The sequence below is a fragment of the Narcine bancroftii genome, chromosome 8 (genome assembly GCF_036971445.1).
Source record: "Narcine bancroftii isolate sNarBan1 chromosome 8, sNarBan1.hap1, whole genome shotgun sequence".
In the NCBI taxonomy this organism is placed as follows: Eukaryota; Metazoa; Chordata; class Chondrichthyes; order Torpediniformes; family Narcinidae; genus Narcine; species Narcine bancroftii.
In genome coordinates this window covers 52,359,025-52,379,922 of record NC_091476.1, presented here as the reverse complement: position 1 = coordinate 52,379,922, position 20,898 = coordinate 52,359,025, and the positions used below count along the sequence as shown (strand labels likewise).

Below are 20,898 nucleotides of genomic sequence, written 5' to 3'. Positions count from 1 at the left end.
ACTAAATTGGGATTTGCACAACTTCTCAAATTGTCCTTGTGTGAATGCAATCAACAATATGTTGAGCTACCAATTCTGGGTGCAATGGCTATGAAACCTTTAACAAATGATATCTTTCTACCATGATCGTGGAACCACTGTTTTGTGCACAGCTTGTTAAAACATGGCAGTCCACAGTTGTCACCAAATGAGCCTTTCTTCAGAGCTCTGAAAGGTGGTTGGGTGGCAAGGAAATAAATTTCTCAATGGTGTCTTATTCCATAGCCTTGCAATAATATCCCCTTTTAAGCCAAAGGCCAACATTCTCAAGAGTAAAGAATGAGAAATTGGATCAATTCAGGACCTTCACTTACCATTCAATGATAAAGTACCATAGCTTGTCCTTGACCTCAAAGGAAGGTTCCCAGTGGGACCCAGATCCCTGTGATGCTGGCATCACTTTTTAATGCCAGTCTCCATCAGCTTCCTATTGTGCTTGCAATGAACCTACTTGGTCCAAGAACTTGTGTCAGTTTATAATTTGTGCACTTTCAACGCTGATGTCTTTTGTGTGTATTTGTCACAGGGGATATTCTCAGTGACTGCCCCTCACCCAGATATCTACCTCGTGGCCCGGGTGGAGAAGGTGCTGCAAGGAGGAATCGCGCAGTGTGCTGAGCCCTACATTAAAAATTCTGACCCAAGCAAGGTACGTCCAGTGACTTCAGTTTCATGGCCCCTTTACAAGGAGGGCAGCTCCCTTTATTACAGGGTTGCTTTATTTAAAAAAAAAATTAGACATACAGTATGGTCACTGGCTCTTTCGGCCCATTTTCCCATGCTGTCCAATTACACCCAATTGATTGACACCCCTGGAACATTTTAACGGTGGGAGGAATCTGGAGCACCCAGAGGAAACCCACGCAGGCATGGGGAGAACCTTCAAATCCCTTGCAGAGAGTGCGGAATTCGAATCCCAGTCGCTGGCACTGACTGTGCCACCCATTCATTTTGCTCAGTTTCCCCACATTCTATTTGAGGGGTGAATTGATTAAAAATCTCAAAAGTTTGTCTTTTCCCAGGTGAGAAAGTTGCAAGAAGGATGACAGCGTTATGAAAGGGGAATGAAAATGAATTGTTCAATGTACTATACTGAGATATAGTAGAAAGTTTTATTTTGTGTGGTTTTTTTAAAAAATTTTTTATTTTTCACACTATGAACCATACTGACCAAAATACACACAAACATTTCCCTCTTGAATATACAGTGTCATTTTCTCCCCTTTTTCCCCCTCCCTTCCCTCCCTCCTTCAACACCCCCCCCTCCTCACTCACTCAACATTCAACATATATGATACATTAAACCCGTTAAACAATGTCATCATACAATGAAAATAAACAAGAAATTTGTGTCTTCTACTTTTACATACTGGGTCAGTTCATTTCGTCATAGTCTTCTGTCAATTTAGGCAGTGGAGGTCCGCGGTAGGACTTCTCTATTGTGTTCCATGTATGGTTCCCAAATTTGTTTGAATACTGTGATGTTATTTCTTAAATTATATGTTATATTTTCCAATGGAATACATTTATTCATTTCTATGTACCATTGCTGTATTCTCAGGCTATCTTCTAATTTCCAGGTTGACACAATACATTTTTTTGCTACAGCTAGGGCTATCATAATAAATCTTTTTTGTGCTCCATCCAAATCGAGTCCAAATTCTTTACTTCTTGCATTACTTAGCAGAAAGATCTCTGGATTTTTTGGTATGTTGCTTTTTGTGATTTTATTCAATACCTGGTTTAGATCTTCCCAAAACTTTTCCACTTTCTCACATGCCCAAATTGCATGTACTGTTGTTCCCGTTTCCTTCTTACAGCGAAAACATCTGTCTGATACTGTTCGGTCCCATTTATTTAACTTTTGGGGCGTGGTGTATAGCCTGTGTAACCAATTCTAGTGTATCATGCATAACCTCGTGTTTATTGTATTTCTCATAATTCCAGAGCATAGCTTTTCCCATGTTTCATTCTTTATCTTTATGTATAGATCTTGTTCCCATTTTTGTTTGGGTTTACAGCTTGTTTCCTCGTTCTCTTTCCCTTGCAGTTTGATGTACATGTTTGTTATAAATCTTTTTTATTATCATTGTGTCTGTAATCACATATTCAAAATTGCTTCCTTCTGGTAACCTCAGCCTGCTTCCCAATTTGTCCTTCAAGTAGGTTTTCAGTTGGTGGTATGCAAACATTGTACCATGAGTTATACCATATTTGTCCTTCATTTGTTCAAAAAATAATAATTTATTTCCCAAAAAACAATTTTCTAATCTTTTGATCCCTTTTCTCTCCCATTCTCTGAAGGAAAGGTTATCTATTATGAAAGGGATTAGTTGATTTTGCGTCAATATTAGTTTTGGTAGTTGATAATTTGTTTTATTCCTTTCTACATGAATTTTCTTCCAAATGTTGAGCAGATGGTGCAGTACCGGTGAATTCCTATGTTGCACCAGCTTTTCATCCCACTTATATAGTATATGTTCAGGTACTTTCTCCCCTATTTTATCTAGCTCTAATCTGGTCCAATCTGGTTTTTCCCTTGTTTGATAAAAATCTGATAGGTATCTTAATTGTGCTGCTCTATAATAATTCTTAAAGTTTGATAACTGTAAGCCCCCTTGTTTGTACCATTCTGTTAATTTATCTAGTGCTATCCTCGGTTTCCCCCCTTTCCATAAGAATTTCCTTATTATTTTCTTTAGCTCCTTGAAGAATTTCTCTGTTAGGTGAATTGATAATGATTGAAATAGGTTTTGTACCCTTGGAAAGATATTCATTTTAATACAATTTACCCTTCCTATCAGTGTTAGTGGTAAGTCTTTCCAATGTTCTAAATCGTTTTGTAATGTCTTCATTAATGGCTGATAATTTAGTTTGTATAGATGGCCTAGATTATTATCGAGTTGTATTCTTAGGTATTGAATTGCTTGTGTTTGCCATCTAAATGGTGATTCTTTCTTAAACTTTGTGAAATCCGCATTATTCACTGGCATTGCTTCACTTTTATTTGTGTTGATCTTGTACCCTGATACTTTTCCATATTCCTTCAATTTCTTATATAATCCTTTTATTGATATTTCTGATTCTGTTAAGTATACTATGAGGTCATCTGCAAATAGACAGATTTTATATTCCTCTTTTTTTAATCCCTCTTATTTTAATTTCTGTTCTTATCAGTTCTGCCAGTGGTTCTATAGCTAATGCAAACAGTGAGGGAGATAGTGGACGCCCCTGCCTTGTTCATCTGCTTAATTTAAATTGGTTTGATATATATCCATTTACTGTCACCTTCGCCAATGCTCCTGTATATAATGCTTTAATCCAATTAATATATTTCTCTGGTAGGTTGAACCTCTGTAGTACTTTGAATAAATAATTCCATTCTACTCTGTCAAAGGCTTTTTCTGCATCTAAGGCAACCACCACTGTTGGTGTCTTGTTTCCTTGTACTGCATGGATTAAGTTAATGAACTTGCAGATATTGTCCGTTGTTCTTCTTTTCTTAATAAATCCAGTTTGATCTAGTTTTACTATTGTTGGTACACAATCTGTTTGCTAATAGTTTAGCTATTATCTTATAATCTGTGTTAAGTAGAGGTATTGGTCTATACGATGCTGGTGTTAGTGGATCTTTCCCCGTCTTTGGTATTACTATAATTATTGTTGTTTTGCATGAATCTGGCATGTTTTGTGTTTCTTCAATCTGGTTCATTACTTCCAGGAGAGGAGGAATTAATGTCTTTAAATGTTTTATTGAATTCTATTGGGAGTCCATCCTCTCCCGGCGTCTTATTGTTCAGTAGTTTTTTTTAATATATCCTGTATTTCCTCTATTTCAAATGGTTTTATTAATTTATTTTGCTCTTCTTCTTGCAATTTCAGTAGTTCAATTTTAGCTAGAAATTTATCTATTTTGCCTTCTTTCCCTTCATTCTCAGTTTGATATAGTTGCCTGTAGAACTCCTTGAAGTTTTCATTGATCTCTGTTGGGTTATATGTAATTTGTTTGTCCTTTTTCCTTGATGCCAATACTGTTCTTTTAGCTTGTTCTGTCTTAAGCTGCCAAGCTAGTATTTTGTGCGTTTTTTCTCCTAGCTCATAATACTTCTGTTTTGTCTTCATTATGTTCTTCTCCACCTTGTATGTTTGTAATGTTTCATATTTTATTTTTTTGTCCGCCAATTCTCTTCTTTTTGTTGTATCTTCCCTTATTGCTAATTCTTTTTCTGTACTTGCTATTTCTTCATCTTAGTTACATAACTTATTATCTGCCCTCTGATCAACGCTTTCATTGCATCCCATAGTATAAACTTATCTTTCACTGATTCCGCATTTATTTCAAAGTACATTTTAATTTGTCGCTCAATTAATTCTCTAAAATCCTGTCTTTTAAGTAGCATGGAGTTTAATCTCCATCTATACGTTTTCGTTGGGATGTCCTCCAGCTCTATTGCCAATAACAGGGGTGAGTGATCCGATAACAATCTCGATTTATATTCCATTTTCCTAACTCTCCCTTGGATGTGGGCTGACAACAGGAACAGGTCTATCCTTGAGTATGTTTTATGTCTACCCGAATAATATGAGTATTCCTTCTCCTTTGAGTGTTGTCTCCTCCATATATCCAAAAGTTGCATTTCCTGCATCGATTTATCCATAAATTTGGTTACCTTGTTCTTTCTGCTAGTCTTTTTTCCAGTTTTATCCATCTTTGAGTCCAAATTAAGGTTAAAGTCCCCTCCTATCAGTATATTCCCCTGCGTATCTGCAATCTTCAAAAAGATATCTTGCATAATTTTTTGATCCTCTTCATTGAGCAAATTCCAAAATTCTGAGTATATCTGACACTTTATCATTACATACCTCCCTGCTGGATCTATTATTTCCTCCTCTATTTTGATTGGTACATTTTTATTGATTAATATAGCTACTCCTCTAGTGTTCCAGTTCAGTTAGATGTGTTTCTTTCACGAATGCTATATCAATTTTTTTCTTTCTTCAGTAAATTTAACAGCCTCTTCCTTTTGATTTGGTTATGTATTCTGTTAATATTTATAGTCATATAGTTCAACATGGCCATTTCATACTTTGTTTACCTTTCCTTTCCATTTCCTCATCACCACCTTCCCTCCTTCTCCATTTCTGTTTTCTTTTTTTGAATGCACTGTAAGACAACACTTCTAAAACATAAAATATTTCCACTATTCCCACATCTAAAATTCCCTTAACCCCAAATTCCCCCCCCCTGAGTTGCCCCTTGTCCCTTTCCAGGCAACCACATCTCCCCTCTCCATTTGGATTGCGAACTCGCTCACAAGCGTCAACTGATTTCGCAGTGACTGTTATTCTCTCCCACCCAGCCCCCTCCAGCAAAGACTGTATCTTCACATATAACAAAGCTCACCCTCTTAATTCCCCCCTTATTTCCTTTCTTCCCCTTCTTAGTTCTTACTTATACATTATTTTTCTTCTTTATTTGAAATTTGTCATCATTCTTGTTCTTGTTACATCTCTTCATCTCTCTGTCTGTTTTGCAGGCATTCTGCACATTCTCGTGCTCTCTCCGGATACAAGAACAGTCTGCTTTGCTGCCCCGGGATAACTCTTTTAAGCACTGCTGGATATCTTAACATAAATTTATAGCCTTTCTTCCATAGGATCGATTTTGCTGCGTTAAACGCCTTCCTCTTCTTCAGGAGCTCAAAACTTATGTCTGGGTTGAAAAAAAATGTTTGACCTTTGTATTCCAGTGGCTTTTTGTCTTCTCTCATTTTTTTCATTGCCTTCTCCAATATATTTTCTCTTGTCGTATATCTCAGGAATTTTACTAGAATGGATCTTAGTTTTTGTTGTGGTTGTGGTTTAGGGGCTAATGTTCTGTGTGCCCTTTCTATTTCCATTCCTTCGTGTAATTCTGGCATTCCTAGGACCCTGGGGATCCATTCTTTTATAAATTCTTTCATATCTTTGCCGCCTTCATCTTCCTTAAGGCCCACTATCTTTATATTGTTTCTCCTATTATAGTTTTCCATTATGTCCATCTTCTGAGCTAACAACTCCTGTGTTTCTTTAACTTTTTTATCAGATTCCTTTTTAAGTCATCTACCTCCATTTCTATGGCTGTTTCTTGTTCTTCCACCTTGTGTACTCTTTTCCCTATTTCTGTCATGACCATCTCTAATCTACTCACTTTTTCTTCTGTACCTTTTATTCTTTTTATTTCATTAAATTCTCTTGCCTGTCATTCTTTTCCTCCTTCCATATATTCTTCAAAAAATTTCCTATCTATATACAGTCCATTCCCTTTATCTTCTATTTCTCTGTGCAGAGCTTGATGTTCTCCCTCCTCTTCCCCTGAGTCCACTCCAGGACCTGTGTCCTCTACCTCTCTTCCTTGTATCTTTGTCTCTTCTGACTTTCTTGTTGGGCTGTTTATCTCAGTTTGTTGGATTTTTTTTTATTAATGGTGTCTTGATGTTTGTCCTCTTCCTCTGGGCTGGTCATCTGCTGTGTCTCTGATTTCCTTTTTTCTTTCTCCTCCCTCCTGTTCCCGTTATTTTCTGTATCTTCCCACTGGGAGCCCTGCTGTCGGGTCTTACTCAGCTGTTCAAGCTGTGGTGTTCCAATCCACAGCTGGTCCCCCCTTCCGTCGGTGTTGTCTTTGTCGTGCGCGGTTGCGCACCTCTGTTTGGCTCCGTGAGCCATCCTTGTAGTCCTGCGCTCAGTGGGTCGCGAGCCTTTGGGGCTTCCACTGACCTCAGGGAGTGGGCTCCTCTCTCCACGACGGGTCCCTGCTTCTTTGTACAGGTAAGGACTTCACCTTTCTCTTATGATGTCCTTCCTTTCTTCCCGTTGTTTTTGGCTTTTCTTTCTTTGGTGCCATTTCCTCCACACCTTTATTTTATTTGTTGTGGTTTGTGTGTCTGTGGCTTTGCTTTTTCTTTACTTTTTTTCCTTCTTTTCTGGAGAGGGCTGGTATTCTCCTGCCGGCCACTACTCCATCACGTGACTCCTTCCCATTTTGTGTGGTATTCATGCAAGTACAGACAGTGGTTTTCAAACTTCTTTCCGCTCATATACCACCTTAAGTGCCATTGGTGCTCTGCGATTAGTAAGGGATTACTTAAGGTGGGATGTGAGTGGGAGGGAAAGGTTGAGAATCACTGCTCACAACCCAATTGTTACTGAAATATTTTGCTTGAGAAAAATTGTCATTGGCCCCTTTCCTTTGGAGTTATGAAGCCATGCACATAATGAGTCCATTAGGTATGATTAAAACTGTGGTTTTCAAACTTTTTCTTTCCACCCACAAACCACCATAAGCAATCCCTTACTAATCACGGAGCAGTGATGGCACAGTGGTATGTAGGTGGAAAGAAAAAGTTTAAAAACTCCTGGTATTGACTATTATTACAAAAATTAGGAGCAGGGTGTGGGAAAAAAAAACATGTATACAACATAAAAGTACAGTTGAAAGAGTGCAAGGCATCATCATTAACCAATGAATAGCAACCAATCAAAATGCTCTCCATGGTACACATGTAGAAATTTTTCAGTCTTTGGTGACATGCCAAATCTCCTTAGGAAGTATAGCTACTGGCAAGCCTTCTTCATTATTTCATTGGAAGCTTCAGGACTGATCCTCAGTAACATTCATTTCCAGAGTGATTTGAATCATTCAGAATACAAAGGCATTTAAGTTCCCTTGAGTTCCCCCCCAATGTGAGATCGGTGTCAAGTCTGTGGGTGATGACAGTTCTGTTGGGAACTCGGACCCTGTTGGATTGGGGCATCTGACATTGGACACTGGCAGGGAAGCCTAGTGGGGTTGTAACCAGTGCTGGAATTGAATTGATTCTCTACCTCAAACACCCTGCATCCTCCATCTCCAGGGATCCTGCAATCACTCCCACCACTGCTTTATCTCTCCCCAATATCAGTGCCTATGTGAACTCCCACCCCACATCTCCATCACCTCCTGACCCAGTTAATCTCCACACAAATACTCATTGAGTCCTGAGGATTCCTCTGCAGACGTGCACATGGACACCCTCTCTCCTGTGGGAGTACACCGTATACCTCCTGCCACGCACTCGACCTCTCATATCCCTGGAGTTCTTCCACTACTCCTTGCTACATCCCTCTTCCATCCCTCCATGACCCTCACTCGACTATACTCCACTCTCGGTATTGCGCTGCCAATGGTCCCAACTTAGTCCAGCCCCCCATCCCTGACCACCTCCCCCACAAACCCAGAATCAGACTGTGCTACACACAGAATGGGCATGTGAGCATCTATTGTGGGCCAGATTTGATGGGGTGGCATTCAGAATCATTTGGTGTTATTGTCAGTGCTGTGCTACCCATCATTACATCTGGCCCTTTGTGTGCGAATATCTCTGACCACAAAGCCGAGACTGTGGTTTATTCTAACCACTGTACCTTGAGGTCCTATTGGATTTTGATGCAGATTTCAGGTTTATTGTCAGAATATGTACATAACATCACATACAACCCTGAGATTTTTTTTCCTGTGGGCCAGGCAGAATTACCACTTATTGATAGTACGGAAAAAATGTACAAGTAAGAGTCCTTAAATGAATCCCTGATTGAGTTTGTGGTTGAGGAGTCTGATGGTGTTCCTGAACCTGGTGGTCTGAGTCTTGTGGCACCTACATCTCTTTCCTGATGGCAGCAGCGAGAACAGAGTGGGTGCTGATGCTGTGGTTCTTTGATGATGGCTTCTTCTCTCGGATGGCAGTGTTCTCTCTAGACCTTTTCGATGGTGAGGATGGTTTTGCCTGTGATGTCCTGGGCTGTGTCCACTACCTTTTTCAAGGTTTTACACTCAGGAATATTGGTGTCACCCTCCCAAACTGTGATGCAGCCAGTCAGTGCACTTTCCACCACACCTCTGTAGAAATTTGTCAGGGTTTCTGATCTCATATCAAATCTCCCCAAACTCCTGAGGAAGTAAGTGGTGCTGGCATGCTTTTTTCATGATGCCATTAGTGCGTTGGGACCAGGAAATATTCTCCGAGATAGTGACTCACAAGAACTTAAATGGGCTTACCCTCTCCACCTCTGATTCTCCCAATGATCACTGGATCGTACACCTCTGCCTTTCCCTTCCTGAAGTCAACAATCAGCTCTTTGCATTTTGGTGACACTGAGTGTGAGGATGTTGTTGGTGCACTGTTTGGCCAAGTTTTCAATCTCCCTCTTGCATGCTGACTCATCGCCCCTCTTTATACAACCCTCTCCCGTGCTGCTAAACTGTAGATATGGAATACCTTCTTTGGGACTGAGTTCATTGCTCAGGTAATTCATGTGGGATGGAGCTGCTTCCAAAACAGAGAGTGAGGATGTTGTGTCAGCCACGGGAAAGAGGCCACGACAACCCAAACAAGAGGGTTTGCTGCAAAGAACTAGTGGCACAGAGGTGGCTATTTATTCCAAGTGAATACTTGTCGCTGTGTGTCTCTGCCCACACAGTTTATTTCTGCCCATTTGCTCGCTCAGGAGTTTTTCTGCACATTTTCCTTAAATGCGTCAATGCTTTCAGTTCAGCTGCTCTGGCCTTCAAACCACCATTCGTACTACCACCTCCTCATTCCACACTACCAGTTTATTCTTCTGCCTTCTGATTCACTCCCCCTGCCCACCCCACCTCCCTCCCCCTGCTTGCATGTGGGATGTGGGAAGAACCTGGAGAGATCCCCTGAAGGGGCGGGGGGGGGGGTCACAGGGGTGACGTGCAAACTCCACACACGCAACACAGCACATGAGGTCAGGATCGAACCTGGGTCACTGGAGTCATGAGGCAGCCTGTCACTCCACCTCCCCCTCCCCCACCCACCCAGTTCTTCCACCTCTGCATCCTTGCCTCGCTCTACAGTTCTCTGTCACCTGCAGCGACCAGAAATGGGTTTATATATGTTACATGTTACAAACATTTGTGGAATTGTTCACCAGCTCCTAGTCTTTTTTTCCCCAGGATCAGCTCAGATTAAAGGCTGTAGGTGTCAGGTGGGAGGGGAAAGATGTGTGAGGAACCTGAGGGGCAGATTCTTCAGGTATGTAGAAGGAGCTGCCAGAGGAAGCAGTAAAAGTGGGTGCAACAACGGCATTTAAGAGACAGACAGATACATGGGTGGGAAAGGGTGGGAGGGATATGGACCAAACACAGGGAAATGTGGCTGGCTCAATTAGACAACTTGTTAGCATGGACAAGTTGGGGCAAAGTGCCTATTTCCGGGCTCTACAGCCTTGTTACTTACTCTGACTCGAATGATCGTCAGGATTACTGAGCAATGCCAGTGTTTGTAATGCAAGTGACCACGGTGTGGGATGTGGAAGCTAATCATCAAGAACAGTCCCCAGGCTGTGTGGTTCTGAACCTTTCTCTTCTATCTCCAGGCTGCTCAGAAAGTGCTCAAAGCTGCCAGGCAGATCTGCAGCAAGCTGGGAGGATACAAGATGCCCTTCGCTTGGGCAGCACGGTGAGTGGTCCATTCAAACTCACAAAGACTGTGACTGCACAAGAATGGAAGCAGAATGTCGGGGACACTGAGCAGTGGAGGCAGCGTCCTGGGATGGGTGGGTTTTGGTCGGGGGGGGGTGCGCAAGGTGACATTTCAGGTTGACGTCCTTCAACCTGAATCGGAAGGAGGACTCCTGACCTGAAAAGTTGACCGACCATTTCTACCCATGGATGCTGCCTGACCCATTGGGTCCTTCAGCTTCTCACTGTCTGAAGGAGAGCAAGTATAGTTTAGGTTCTCTGCCACGTAAACAGAGTGCGCCTTCCAACCACTTTGGGTTCTGCGGAAAGGGCATCAGCCAGTGCTGTGACCTTTTTCTCCCTCACGTCAATGCCTTGCCAACTTAAAAACCAGAAAAAGTCTCACGTCCAGCAGTTGTAGCAGATCCCCAGAAACACCTGCGGGTTTTCCATTTTATCTCTGTATGGAATCTTGCACACTCATCAGCAGACTACATTCATCACCTGTGGTCTCGCAGTGTCATTCTTCAATCCATTTGTGCAAACAAAATTCTATGCACGACGAATTAAGCCTTAATCTACTTTTCCTTTGGTGTACTGATTGAGTTGGCCATGTTAACCAGAGCAACAGAACTGTAAAGATCCATGATGGCCACAGGACCATTTCAAGAAGTCTTAGTATACTGCAGAGTGGTCTGAAACAAGGTTGTGTGTTAAAATTGATCAACATAAGGAAATGTGATTTTAACACTTGTTTCAAACCTGGTTTCATATGACAATGAGAAGGAAGGGAAGGCTGGGATTTAAGAAGTGCCTTCCACCATATGGGAACAATGCTCTGTTAGAAAGCAAAAAAATCTGAATGCAACGGCAGAGATTCTCCACCCTTGTGTCACAAACCTTGCTTTTGTAAATGGTCCGTGAGCGGCTCCAAGGCGCTGACTCCAATCCTTCTGTAGGCTTGTGTCAGATCCATCTCGCTCCATAAAAGTTTAGCCATTGCAAGCGGCTGGCAGATGGGCGGGCTGATGACATCATCAGCCCGCGAACTCTGACTGTTCAGTGAACACATTGTGCCAGAGTATCACGGAATTGTAATCGTCAGTGTGGTTACCACCCGCCGCTGCACCTTCGGGGCCCCGGACTTGCCGCTCCGCTCCCTCATGGCGGGACAGGGTCACAAAGCCAGGGCCCCGAAGGTGCAGGGCGGCGGCGGCCACACCAATGAAGACTATTTTCACTGACAATTTGCAATATCCAGAACCATGAACTCACAGGGTGAGTGAGAGTGAAATATAAACACTGCAAAAATTATCAATGGCCCACTTCTTTACCCATAATCCCCCACGCAGCTGGAACTGCTCTGCATTCCCCATGATGATTCCAGCTGTGTGGGGTATTATGGGTAAGAAAGTCAGCCATTGCTCGCCGTGTATTTATGATGGGTGGTTTGGCAACAGTCGCCTCACCTACAGTGGCTCTGGAGGGCGCGCTGAGGTCCTGCTCCCCATAAAAGTGGCGCTGGAGCAGCCTTTTAGGGGTGCTCTGTGAAAAGGTAAGTTAAAAATTTTCTCGGCGAGTGGAGCTCGCCTTGAACTGGTGGCCCTCCATTAAAAACACTTGGAGATTATAGCCACTGAAACTCTTTTTATATTAAGTTTCTCCTTAAGCAAGAGTTTGGTAATTGACCCTTGTGTTTTCTCTCTCTTCCAGACCAGTGTTTAAAGACACAGAAGGTTCATTCGACACAAGTGCAAAGTTCTCTCCTTTTTACAAACAGGATAGCAACAAATTGTCCACTGAAGATTTACTGAAAATGCTAGCAGACTTCAAAAAGTGAGCATTATTTTTCCTTTCAGAATAATGAAGGGTCTTGGAAATTGATCTTAACAAAAGCTTCTCATTGGTCTTAGGGGATTGAAGAGTAAAATAGAGCAGGGGAGTAAGTCCATTGAGTCTACACTGACCAACTGCAAGCAACCGCTATTTTCCCCACATTCCCATCAACTCCCTTCAGGTTCTACCACTCTCTCAAAGGCCGAGAGCAACTTACAGTGGCCAATTAAGCGACCAACTCCCCACGCTTTTGGTACGTGAGCGGAATCCAACACGCTTTGCGGACAACGTGGAAACTCCATGTGGGGTTGGGATTGAGCCTGAACTTCCGGAGATGTGAGGCAGTGGCTCTAAATCCTCCCGCACTTGAGAGTGACCAAGATTAGGGAAGGCCCCACCTCTGCCCTGTGCTGCTTCTGTTGAGCACAGGGACTTATTGGTCGGTCATCCATTTCATCTTCAATGAAAGGTTTCAGAGGTGTTGTCTGGAAGGTAGCTGCTCTTTATTAAATCCCATGTGGGGTGGAGCAGTAAGAGTCAGATTGCACGGGAATGGGTCCTTTGCCCCACCATGTCCATGCTCACCTTGTAGACCACTACACCAATTCTATTTGCCCATATTAGGACCATATCCTCTGCCTTGCTGATTGAAATTGGTTTGGCACATTTCGTCTCGAACGATGAGAAAGGTTCTACAAGCAGTCCACAGGTCACGTTTAACATTCATTTGGGCCTATAAAGTAGAAGAGCAAAGTTTACCACAAATAGAGTGGCAATTGAAAAAATCAAGAAAAATCAGTTAGTACTAAGCAAAGGAACCATGATAGCAACACTGTTGCGGTTTGTAAAATACGCATATAACGTGTGCATTACATGCATAAAAATACGGCAATTCTTCATACCACTAGACCATGAGATGGTTAATATTTACTTTCTTTTCTCTATTTATTATTTAAATGGAATACTAATTAAAACATTTGGATAAGACGTGATTTGGCAATGGCAAGACATTGATAAAAGTAAATCTGAAAAGCTTCAGCCAGGGCTGCTGCAGTGAAACAGACTTCATCTCATCCTACTGCGAACCTTTTGCCAATTACTCTGAAGTAAAGCACGAATGTCTGCAGACACTGCGGGGGAAGTTAAAATACAAACGCTGGAGAAATTCAGCAGGTCAAATTGTGTCCTTCGTGTAGCAAAGATAAAATACATAACCATTGTTTCAGGCTTGAGCCCTTCATCAGGGTGTGGAAAAATGTCGCAATCAAAAGGCAAGAGGGAGGCGTGGTCCCAAAGGCAGGAGGTAATAGGTGGAGGGGGGGGGAAGGGATGACTCAATGAATGGAGAGGGAAAGGGGGGTGGAGAGCTGATGGAGTGGGAGGGGGAAAGCGAGAGCTGGTTAGCAGAATTCAGAAAGGTCAATTGTTAATGCCATTCGGCTGGAGAGTGCCCAGACTGAACATTAGGTGTTGTTCCTCCTCGCTCTTCCCTGAGCTCTTCTCCAGCTGCTTCTCCTGTTTACAAAGGAGGCTTGGTGCCATGAATTGCTTAAGTTCCACTTCCTTCAAAATTTAAGTTTTTAACTTTAATACTTCATATATAATTGGTCCAAGTAAAAAAACATTGCTGCATTTTAGCTGTTCCTTTTGGCTTCTTGACCCTCAAAACCCAAACTGTGTTCAGTTATATTTTCCTCAAGCAGCCAAGATTCTTGGCATTGTGCCATTGCTGAATTATGTTTTATCTAAACATTTGCCACTAATTATTTGACCTTTCATCTTCTCCGAGATTCCCATCTGGCTACACATTAAATATCCAGTGCAAATCCAATCTGCTTTCTCCCCAGCATTAACCAGTTCTGTTAACTCTTCAAAGGCCTTCCCACTTTTCTGCTCTTCCTCGTACCTTTCTAAAAATTCCTGAGAATGTTTATCCAGTTCAAGTCTCTTTGTTAAAGGGCCAGACCATATGTGGTGATTGCACTGGAACCACTAACCGTGTCTTGAACCAAAGGACAGTGATTTAATTTGCTTTTCGTGTTGCTCGGTCATCTGAATGCTTGCAGTGTTTAAATATAATGATGTGAGTGATGCAGGAGTAATGGTGAACTTTCATCTATGGTCAGTGCCAACATATCACTCACTGAATGTCTCCTTTCCCAGGAGACAACTCCGATAATCTGGTACACTTGGTAGAGGCTTGCCAATTTTTCCAGACTTTGGATGTTATTCCTATTAAGACAGAAACAGGAGTTATTTTTCTTTGCACTGTTGTTCAACAAATTTTTCAATGAATCCAGTGGGTATGAAAGGAATGGGAATGTGCAAGCTCTCCAGAGAGGCTCAGAATGGAAATCCACCAACGGTCTGAGACCCCTGCTCTTTGTGATTTTTATTAATGACCTGGATGAAGAGGTGGAACGGTGGGTCATTAAGTTTGTAGATGACACAAAGGTTAGAGGAGTTGAGGTTGTCGAAGGCTACAAGAGGATATAGACAGGGTGCAGAGTTGGGGAGAAAAGTGGCAGATGGAGTTCAATCCAGATAAATGATCCATTTTGGAAGGTCAAACCAGAAGACTGAGGGCAGGTGTGGGAATGAACAGAGGGACCATGGGGTTCAAATCCTTAAATTCTTCAAGGTCGCTGCACAGGTTGATAGGCCTATGGGATGTTAGGCTTCATTAAAGGGGGATTGAGTGCAGGAGTAGAAAGGTCATGTTTCAACTCTACAAATCTCTAGTAAGACCACATTTAGAGTATTGTGTTCAGTTCTGATCGTCTCATTATAGTAAGGATGTGGAAGCTATGGAGAGGGAGTGGAGCTAGGAGTTTTCTCTTTGGAGTATAGAAAGATGAGAGGAAACTTGATTGAGGATACAAGATTATGAGAGGCATAGATAAGGTGGACAGCCAGCACCTGTTTCCCAGGGTAGGAATGGCAAACACCAGAGGACAGAAGTACAAAGTAAAGGGAGGGAAGTTTAGGGGAGACATCAGGGGTAATTTACACAGAGAATTGTGGGTGCCTGGAGTGCCTTGCCCTGGATGGTGGTGGAGGCTGAAACATTAGGGGCATTTAAGAGACTCTTAGACAGGCACATGGATGAATGAAAAATAGAGAGCTACGAGTGAGGGTGGGTTTAGTTCTTTTTGAAGGAATATATGGGTCGGCACAACATCAAGGGCCGAACGGCCTGTACTATGCTGAAGTTGTCTATGTTGTGGATCCCAATTCTAACTTTGGCCATTTACTGAACCCTGGCCACAGCCATACCTGACCTGCACAGCATACTTTCACACTTCAGCTTGTTTTCCAGACCAATGAATGTAGTGTTTCTGAATGTAGATTATTGGAATGTTGGTATCACCTTTGGCTTTGGTGCTGTTCTGGATGCATTTGTTGGCTCTGTCTCCACTTTGTGATGTTATACTGTCCTAACAAATGGGAAGATGTGGGATGATGTCAAGGAACATAAGCAAAATAAATGTCTTAATATGGGAAATAGCACTGAAAGGTTTGGTATAAGCATCTCTTTGGTAAATTTATCCTAGTGTGGTTTGCTTTCAAATGCATTGAGCCAGTCAGGTCTGTTAAGCGCAGAATAGTTAGAAGAGGGAAAGGATATTTAAATGAGAGACTGCTTTCCACTTTAATAATAACTCCATCTTGCCCATTTCACACTACATCTGCCATGACCTTGCCCACTCACTTAACTTGTTAACATTATCCTTTGTGTCCTCCTAGCAACTTCCAATCCCACCCATATTTAAGCTTTGCCTGCACAGACTATTCAGTTCCTGCACCTAATCTCCATCTATGTAATAACTAGCGAAAGCCAATACAAATAAAGAAGTAGACATCCAGATGCAAAAAAGATCATCTGTGGTGTTATTTAATGACTGTCAAGAACAGAAACATGTATTCATCCATTGATCCCCTGGAATTCCAGATGATTTGGCAGTTGGGAATACAACTCTGTGAGTCAACAAGTCTTCAAAGTTGAATTTGTTTGTATCATCTGTTATCTGATGCCACAGCAGCAATCCTGTGTGGAGTTTGCACGATAAGCCAATGGGTTTTCCCCGGGCATGCTGGTTTCTTCCCACATTCCAATGGATGCAGGTTTAGTGATTTCATTAGCTGCTGTAAATTTGCCGCATTGTGCAGGCAAGTGTGAGTATTTTAGGGATATTGCTGGGAGTGTGGAGAAAGGTAAGTGAAATTAACCGAGGTGCAGCATAAAAGGGGGGTTGATGGTCACTATGGAGCTGGGTGGGTGAAGAGCCTATTTCTGTCCTGAATATCTCTCTGGCTCAGCCACAGGATGAACAAGATGTGGGAGTGTGTTCCTTGTTGAAAGGTGCAGAATTGAGTTTTCGGTAATAGGCTCGCAGCTCAGCGACTGAGAATTAAAATCAGTAAAAATGTGATTGAATTGATGAAGAAAGAACTTGTATTTATTCAGTATATCAGGACACACAGGCAGAGAAGTATCCTGGATCAACAGATTGTGTAGGAGCAAGAACGTGGCCGTATAATGTATGTTGAGTGATGTCAACAGAGGAAGCTGTATGTGGCAACCTGTGGCCTGAGTATTTCATCCCTGGCAGGGAAACCTGGTGGCATTTTAAAAAAAATTTAATTCAGGCACCCTGCATGGTAACAGGCCATTTCGGCCCATGAGCCAGTGCTGCCCAATTACAACCCCTGATACGTTTTTGAATGGTGGGAGGAAACCAGAGCCCAGGCAGCCACGGGGATAACTTCTTACAGACAGCACTAGATTCGAACCCCAGTTGCTGGCGCTCTAACCGTGTTCCCCAAATGTTGAGAGATCCACATGATCTTTAGGATAGGACCTTGACACCTCTCTCAGTAGGTTGAATGATTTGTCTTCAGTTCCATGCTACAGAGCCAATGCTAACACCCCCTTTTTTAAAGAGAGACACATGAAATACTTGCATCTTTGTGAGCCTGTAAGGAATTATAAATTCTGAATATGATAGACAAGATGTGGCTGAGTTAACAGTTCATTCTGATATTCTGACTTAGGGCGGAGAAAATATCCAAACTTCAGGTGATTCCAGGAAACCTTGATGTCGACATCGAGTGCGTTCCACCTGACATTTCTAGTAAGTAGATTTCTTCTATTCAACTATTCACCTTTGACCTGGTGATACAAGAGACTGCAGCTGCTGGAATCCGGAGTGAGAAGCCAAACTGCTCGAACAGATCAGGTAGGTGCGTGGAGGGAAAAGGAGAGTTGGTGTTTCGGATCAAGACCCTGCATCAGTCCAGAGGAAGAATCACAACCCGAAATGCCGACAGATTGTTGCCTCCACAGATGCTACCTGATCCACTGAGTTCCTCCAGCTGATTTTTGTTGTTTCAGCAAAAGCTGCATTGTAACTGCAGACTGTGAAATCCATCTCCTTTTCCTGATTTAGATTGTGTAACTTCATCCTACGTCCCTGTGAAGCCATTTGAAAAAGCCGGCTGTGACTGTGCGATATTTGAAGTTGAAGAATTTGTCCCGGATATCGCAAAGTACATGTATCCCTTCACCACCTTCAAGAACCACATGTATGTTTATCCTCTTCAGCTGAAATATGACAACCAGAAAACATTTGCGAAGGTAGTTTGCTTCAAATTGCGAGAAACCAATTCCTCTCGTTTGGCAAGTGGCTAATTTTTTTTTTTCTTGTACTGATGTATCTCTCCCAACTTTTAGGCAAGAAACATTGCTGTGTGTGTGGAGGTGAGGGACTGTGATGGAGATGAATCATACCCATTGAAGGTGAGTAGGTCAGAGGTCTCAAGAAATACACAATGTTCAACTTGCAGAATTGTGGGGATGGGAAACAGTTGAGTAACATAATCCTAGAACATCAGTCTTACAGAGACAATATCTATGGGGCAAACTTTATTCAGATTCATGTTTATAGTCATATGCATGAAGAGAAAGTTTGTTTTGTGAGCTGGATATCTCATGCATGGTACAACAGATAAAGGCTGTGCAATGATACAGGGAGAGATCAGCTGGTGGAGAGAAAAAGGCAGCATGGTTGGTGGTGTGGTTAGTGCAGTGCTGTTACAGTGCCAGTGATTGCGACCGGGGTTCAAATCTCATGCTATTTGTATGTTCTCCTTATGTCTCCATGGCTTTTCCCTGGGGGCTCTGGTTTCCTCCCATCCTTCAAAATATACTGGGGATGGGGGTTGTAGGTCAATTGAGGGTAATTGGGCTGCACGGGTTGGTTACTGTGCTGTAAGTCTAAATTTAATATTAAAAATATTAAATTTAAAGGCCACCCATGTGGGCCTCATTTAGCAGTCAGATGACAGCAGCCAATAAACTGTCCTTGAACCTGATGTTGTGCAAGCCCATGAATCTTCCAAATAGCTTGTGGAGATGAGGGTGTTAGTGTGTAGTGTGGATCTGAGAATGTCAAAGGACAGAATGGATATCAAAGGAAAGAAGGGTTAGCTGTGAGTGAAGAGATCAGCCCCATCATACTGATTGGCAGAGCAAAGAATGAGTGGCTGGCTCGTTTGCTTATGTTCTTATTTGTCGAAGTTTTTAAAAGATTTGTTTAATGTGAGCTGCTCTAAATTAACTTGCAAATTGTGTTGGGATGCTAGAGCTGGTAACCCACCATTTGTGTGCCATCTGGCTTATGAGGCTCCAATTATAGAGTCATACAGCATGGAAACAGGCCCTTTATCCCAACTTGCCCATCCCGGCCAAGCTAGTCCCATTTGGCTGTGTTCAGCCTGTATCTCTCTGAATCTTTACTAACCGTATACCTGTTTCAATGTCTTACAACCATTACAAATGATCTGCTTCTACCACTCCCTCTGGCAGCTCATCCCTTTAACCCAGGGCTCCAATTTCCATTAATTCTCTCCCCCGGTCTCTTTCCCTCACTCTTACGTCTCCCTTACTCCAGCCCCCCACCCTCTTCCTCCTCCTGTCAGAGAGCTACCCTTAGCCCTCTGCCCTCTTCCCCCATCACCTCTCAGCTTCTTCTTTCCATCCTCCCACCTGTATTCACCATCACCTCTTCCATGTTGCCATTGCCTCTCCTCTCCCCCCCCCCTACCTTTTTATGCATATATCTGCCTGATTTTGGACATGCTTGACAAAGAGCTCAGGACCAAAGGTCTTTTACTTCCTGTGGCTACTACATGAACTGCTGAGTTTCTCCAGCACTTTTGTGTGTTGTACTTGACCTGAGCATCTGTAGATTTTTTTTGTTCACCCTCTTCCAGGGCCCCAGCATGTTTATGGGAGCGATGGATCCGTGACATTAGTGCGTGAGAGGAAGTATTGGGCCTTGGAGTGGGTGACAACAGGAGACCTGGTTCCGCTACTCCTCTTTACACTCTGGGACCTGGTGAAGCGTCCTCACTCTCCCACCATCTGTTGAATGTCCTCTCATCTCAGCCTCTCCCCCAGATTCCTTCACCCTTGGTGTACATAATCTTGGTGTACTCCCTTTTCCCTTTAATCTTGATCAGAGCTCCTGACTTGAAACATTGATTGACCATTTCTACCCATGGATGCCATCTAACCTGCTGAGTTCCTTTTCCACCAGTTAATGTGAGTTTCACAAATAAAGCGCAAAACTCTGTAGGCTCCGTGGTTGAAGAAAAAACACAAAGCTGGAGAAACTCAACTGGTCAAACAGTGTCCTTGAAATAGCAAAGGTAAAAATACAGAACTAACATTTTGGGCTGGAGCCCTTCATCAAAGTATGGAAAAATGTCGGCAGGCGTCCGAACAGCAGTGAACTTCACATTGTTTTGATTGAGGTGTGTATTGAAATAGATCTAGCTGACAACAAAAGTGTGAACCTTTTAATCACTGCCCTCAGTGTATCTACGGGAAGCCGGGAGAACCAGTGTTCACGTCCAAATCCTGTGCAACGGTTTTACATCATCAGCAGAGCCCGGAGTTCTACAGCGAGGTAAGGCAACATGTTTTCTGGGCACGAAGCGAATGAATTTGGCTCTCCGTAACTCCCAACCTCAGGCAGCCCTTCAACCGTTGTTTCCCTGTCCCTCTAGGTGAAAGTTGAGCTGCCTGTGCATCTTCATGAGAAGCATCACCTTCTGTTCACCTTCTACCACATCGGCTGTGACATCAACAGCAAAGGGACAACTAAGAAGCGAGAAACAGTTGAATCATTGGGTAAGTGTGTGCAGTCAGTCAAGTGACCAAAGCTAAAGGTGAGGTGGAGTCTGACCTTCGCCTTCACTTCCCTTGATTGAATACTTTCTGCATGATTATATTTCCAATCAATCTCTGATAATCCACCACCTTCACGTCTGTGCTTGTAGATTATCTGGGTGATGAGATGTTAGTCCTATTAACTTCCAAGATTGCTTTGCTTTCATCCTGTCCACGTGTTAAACAGTTGATTAATAAATTTACCAATGGGCACTCTGAGTTTAAGGGGAACTGGAAGTATATAAACACTCCAGATCGCTCCTTGAGATTGTTGTGAAGCAGC

At 42.7% G+C, this 20,898-nt stretch overlaps 1 protein-coding gene across 4 annotated transcripts in view; it reads left to right on the top strand.

Moving 5' to 3' along the window:
• dock11 (dedicator of cytokinesis 11) overlaps positions 1 to 20,898 on the top strand; it is a 292,933-nt gene that overhangs the window by 102,843 nt on the left and 169,192 nt on the right. For all 4 annotated transcript variants that reach the window (XM_069893719.1, XM_069893720.1, XM_069893721.1 and 1 more), the window contains exons 13-20: positions 566 to 688; positions 10,459 to 10,541; positions 12,257 to 12,379; positions 17,435 to 17,514; positions 17,830 to 18,017; positions 18,114 to 18,179; positions 20,260 to 20,352; positions 20,453 to 20,576. In XM_069893719.1, coding sequence (XP_069749820.1) covers positions 566 to 688; positions 10,459 to 10,541; positions 12,257 to 12,379; positions 17,435 to 17,514; positions 17,830 to 18,017; positions 18,114 to 18,179; positions 20,260 to 20,352; positions 20,453 to 20,576 — 880 coding nt within the window. The remainder of the gene's footprint in view (positions 1 to 565; positions 689 to 10,458; positions 10,542 to 12,256; positions 12,380 to 17,434; positions 17,515 to 17,829; positions 18,018 to 18,113; positions 18,180 to 20,259; positions 20,353 to 20,452; positions 20,577 to 20,898) is intronic.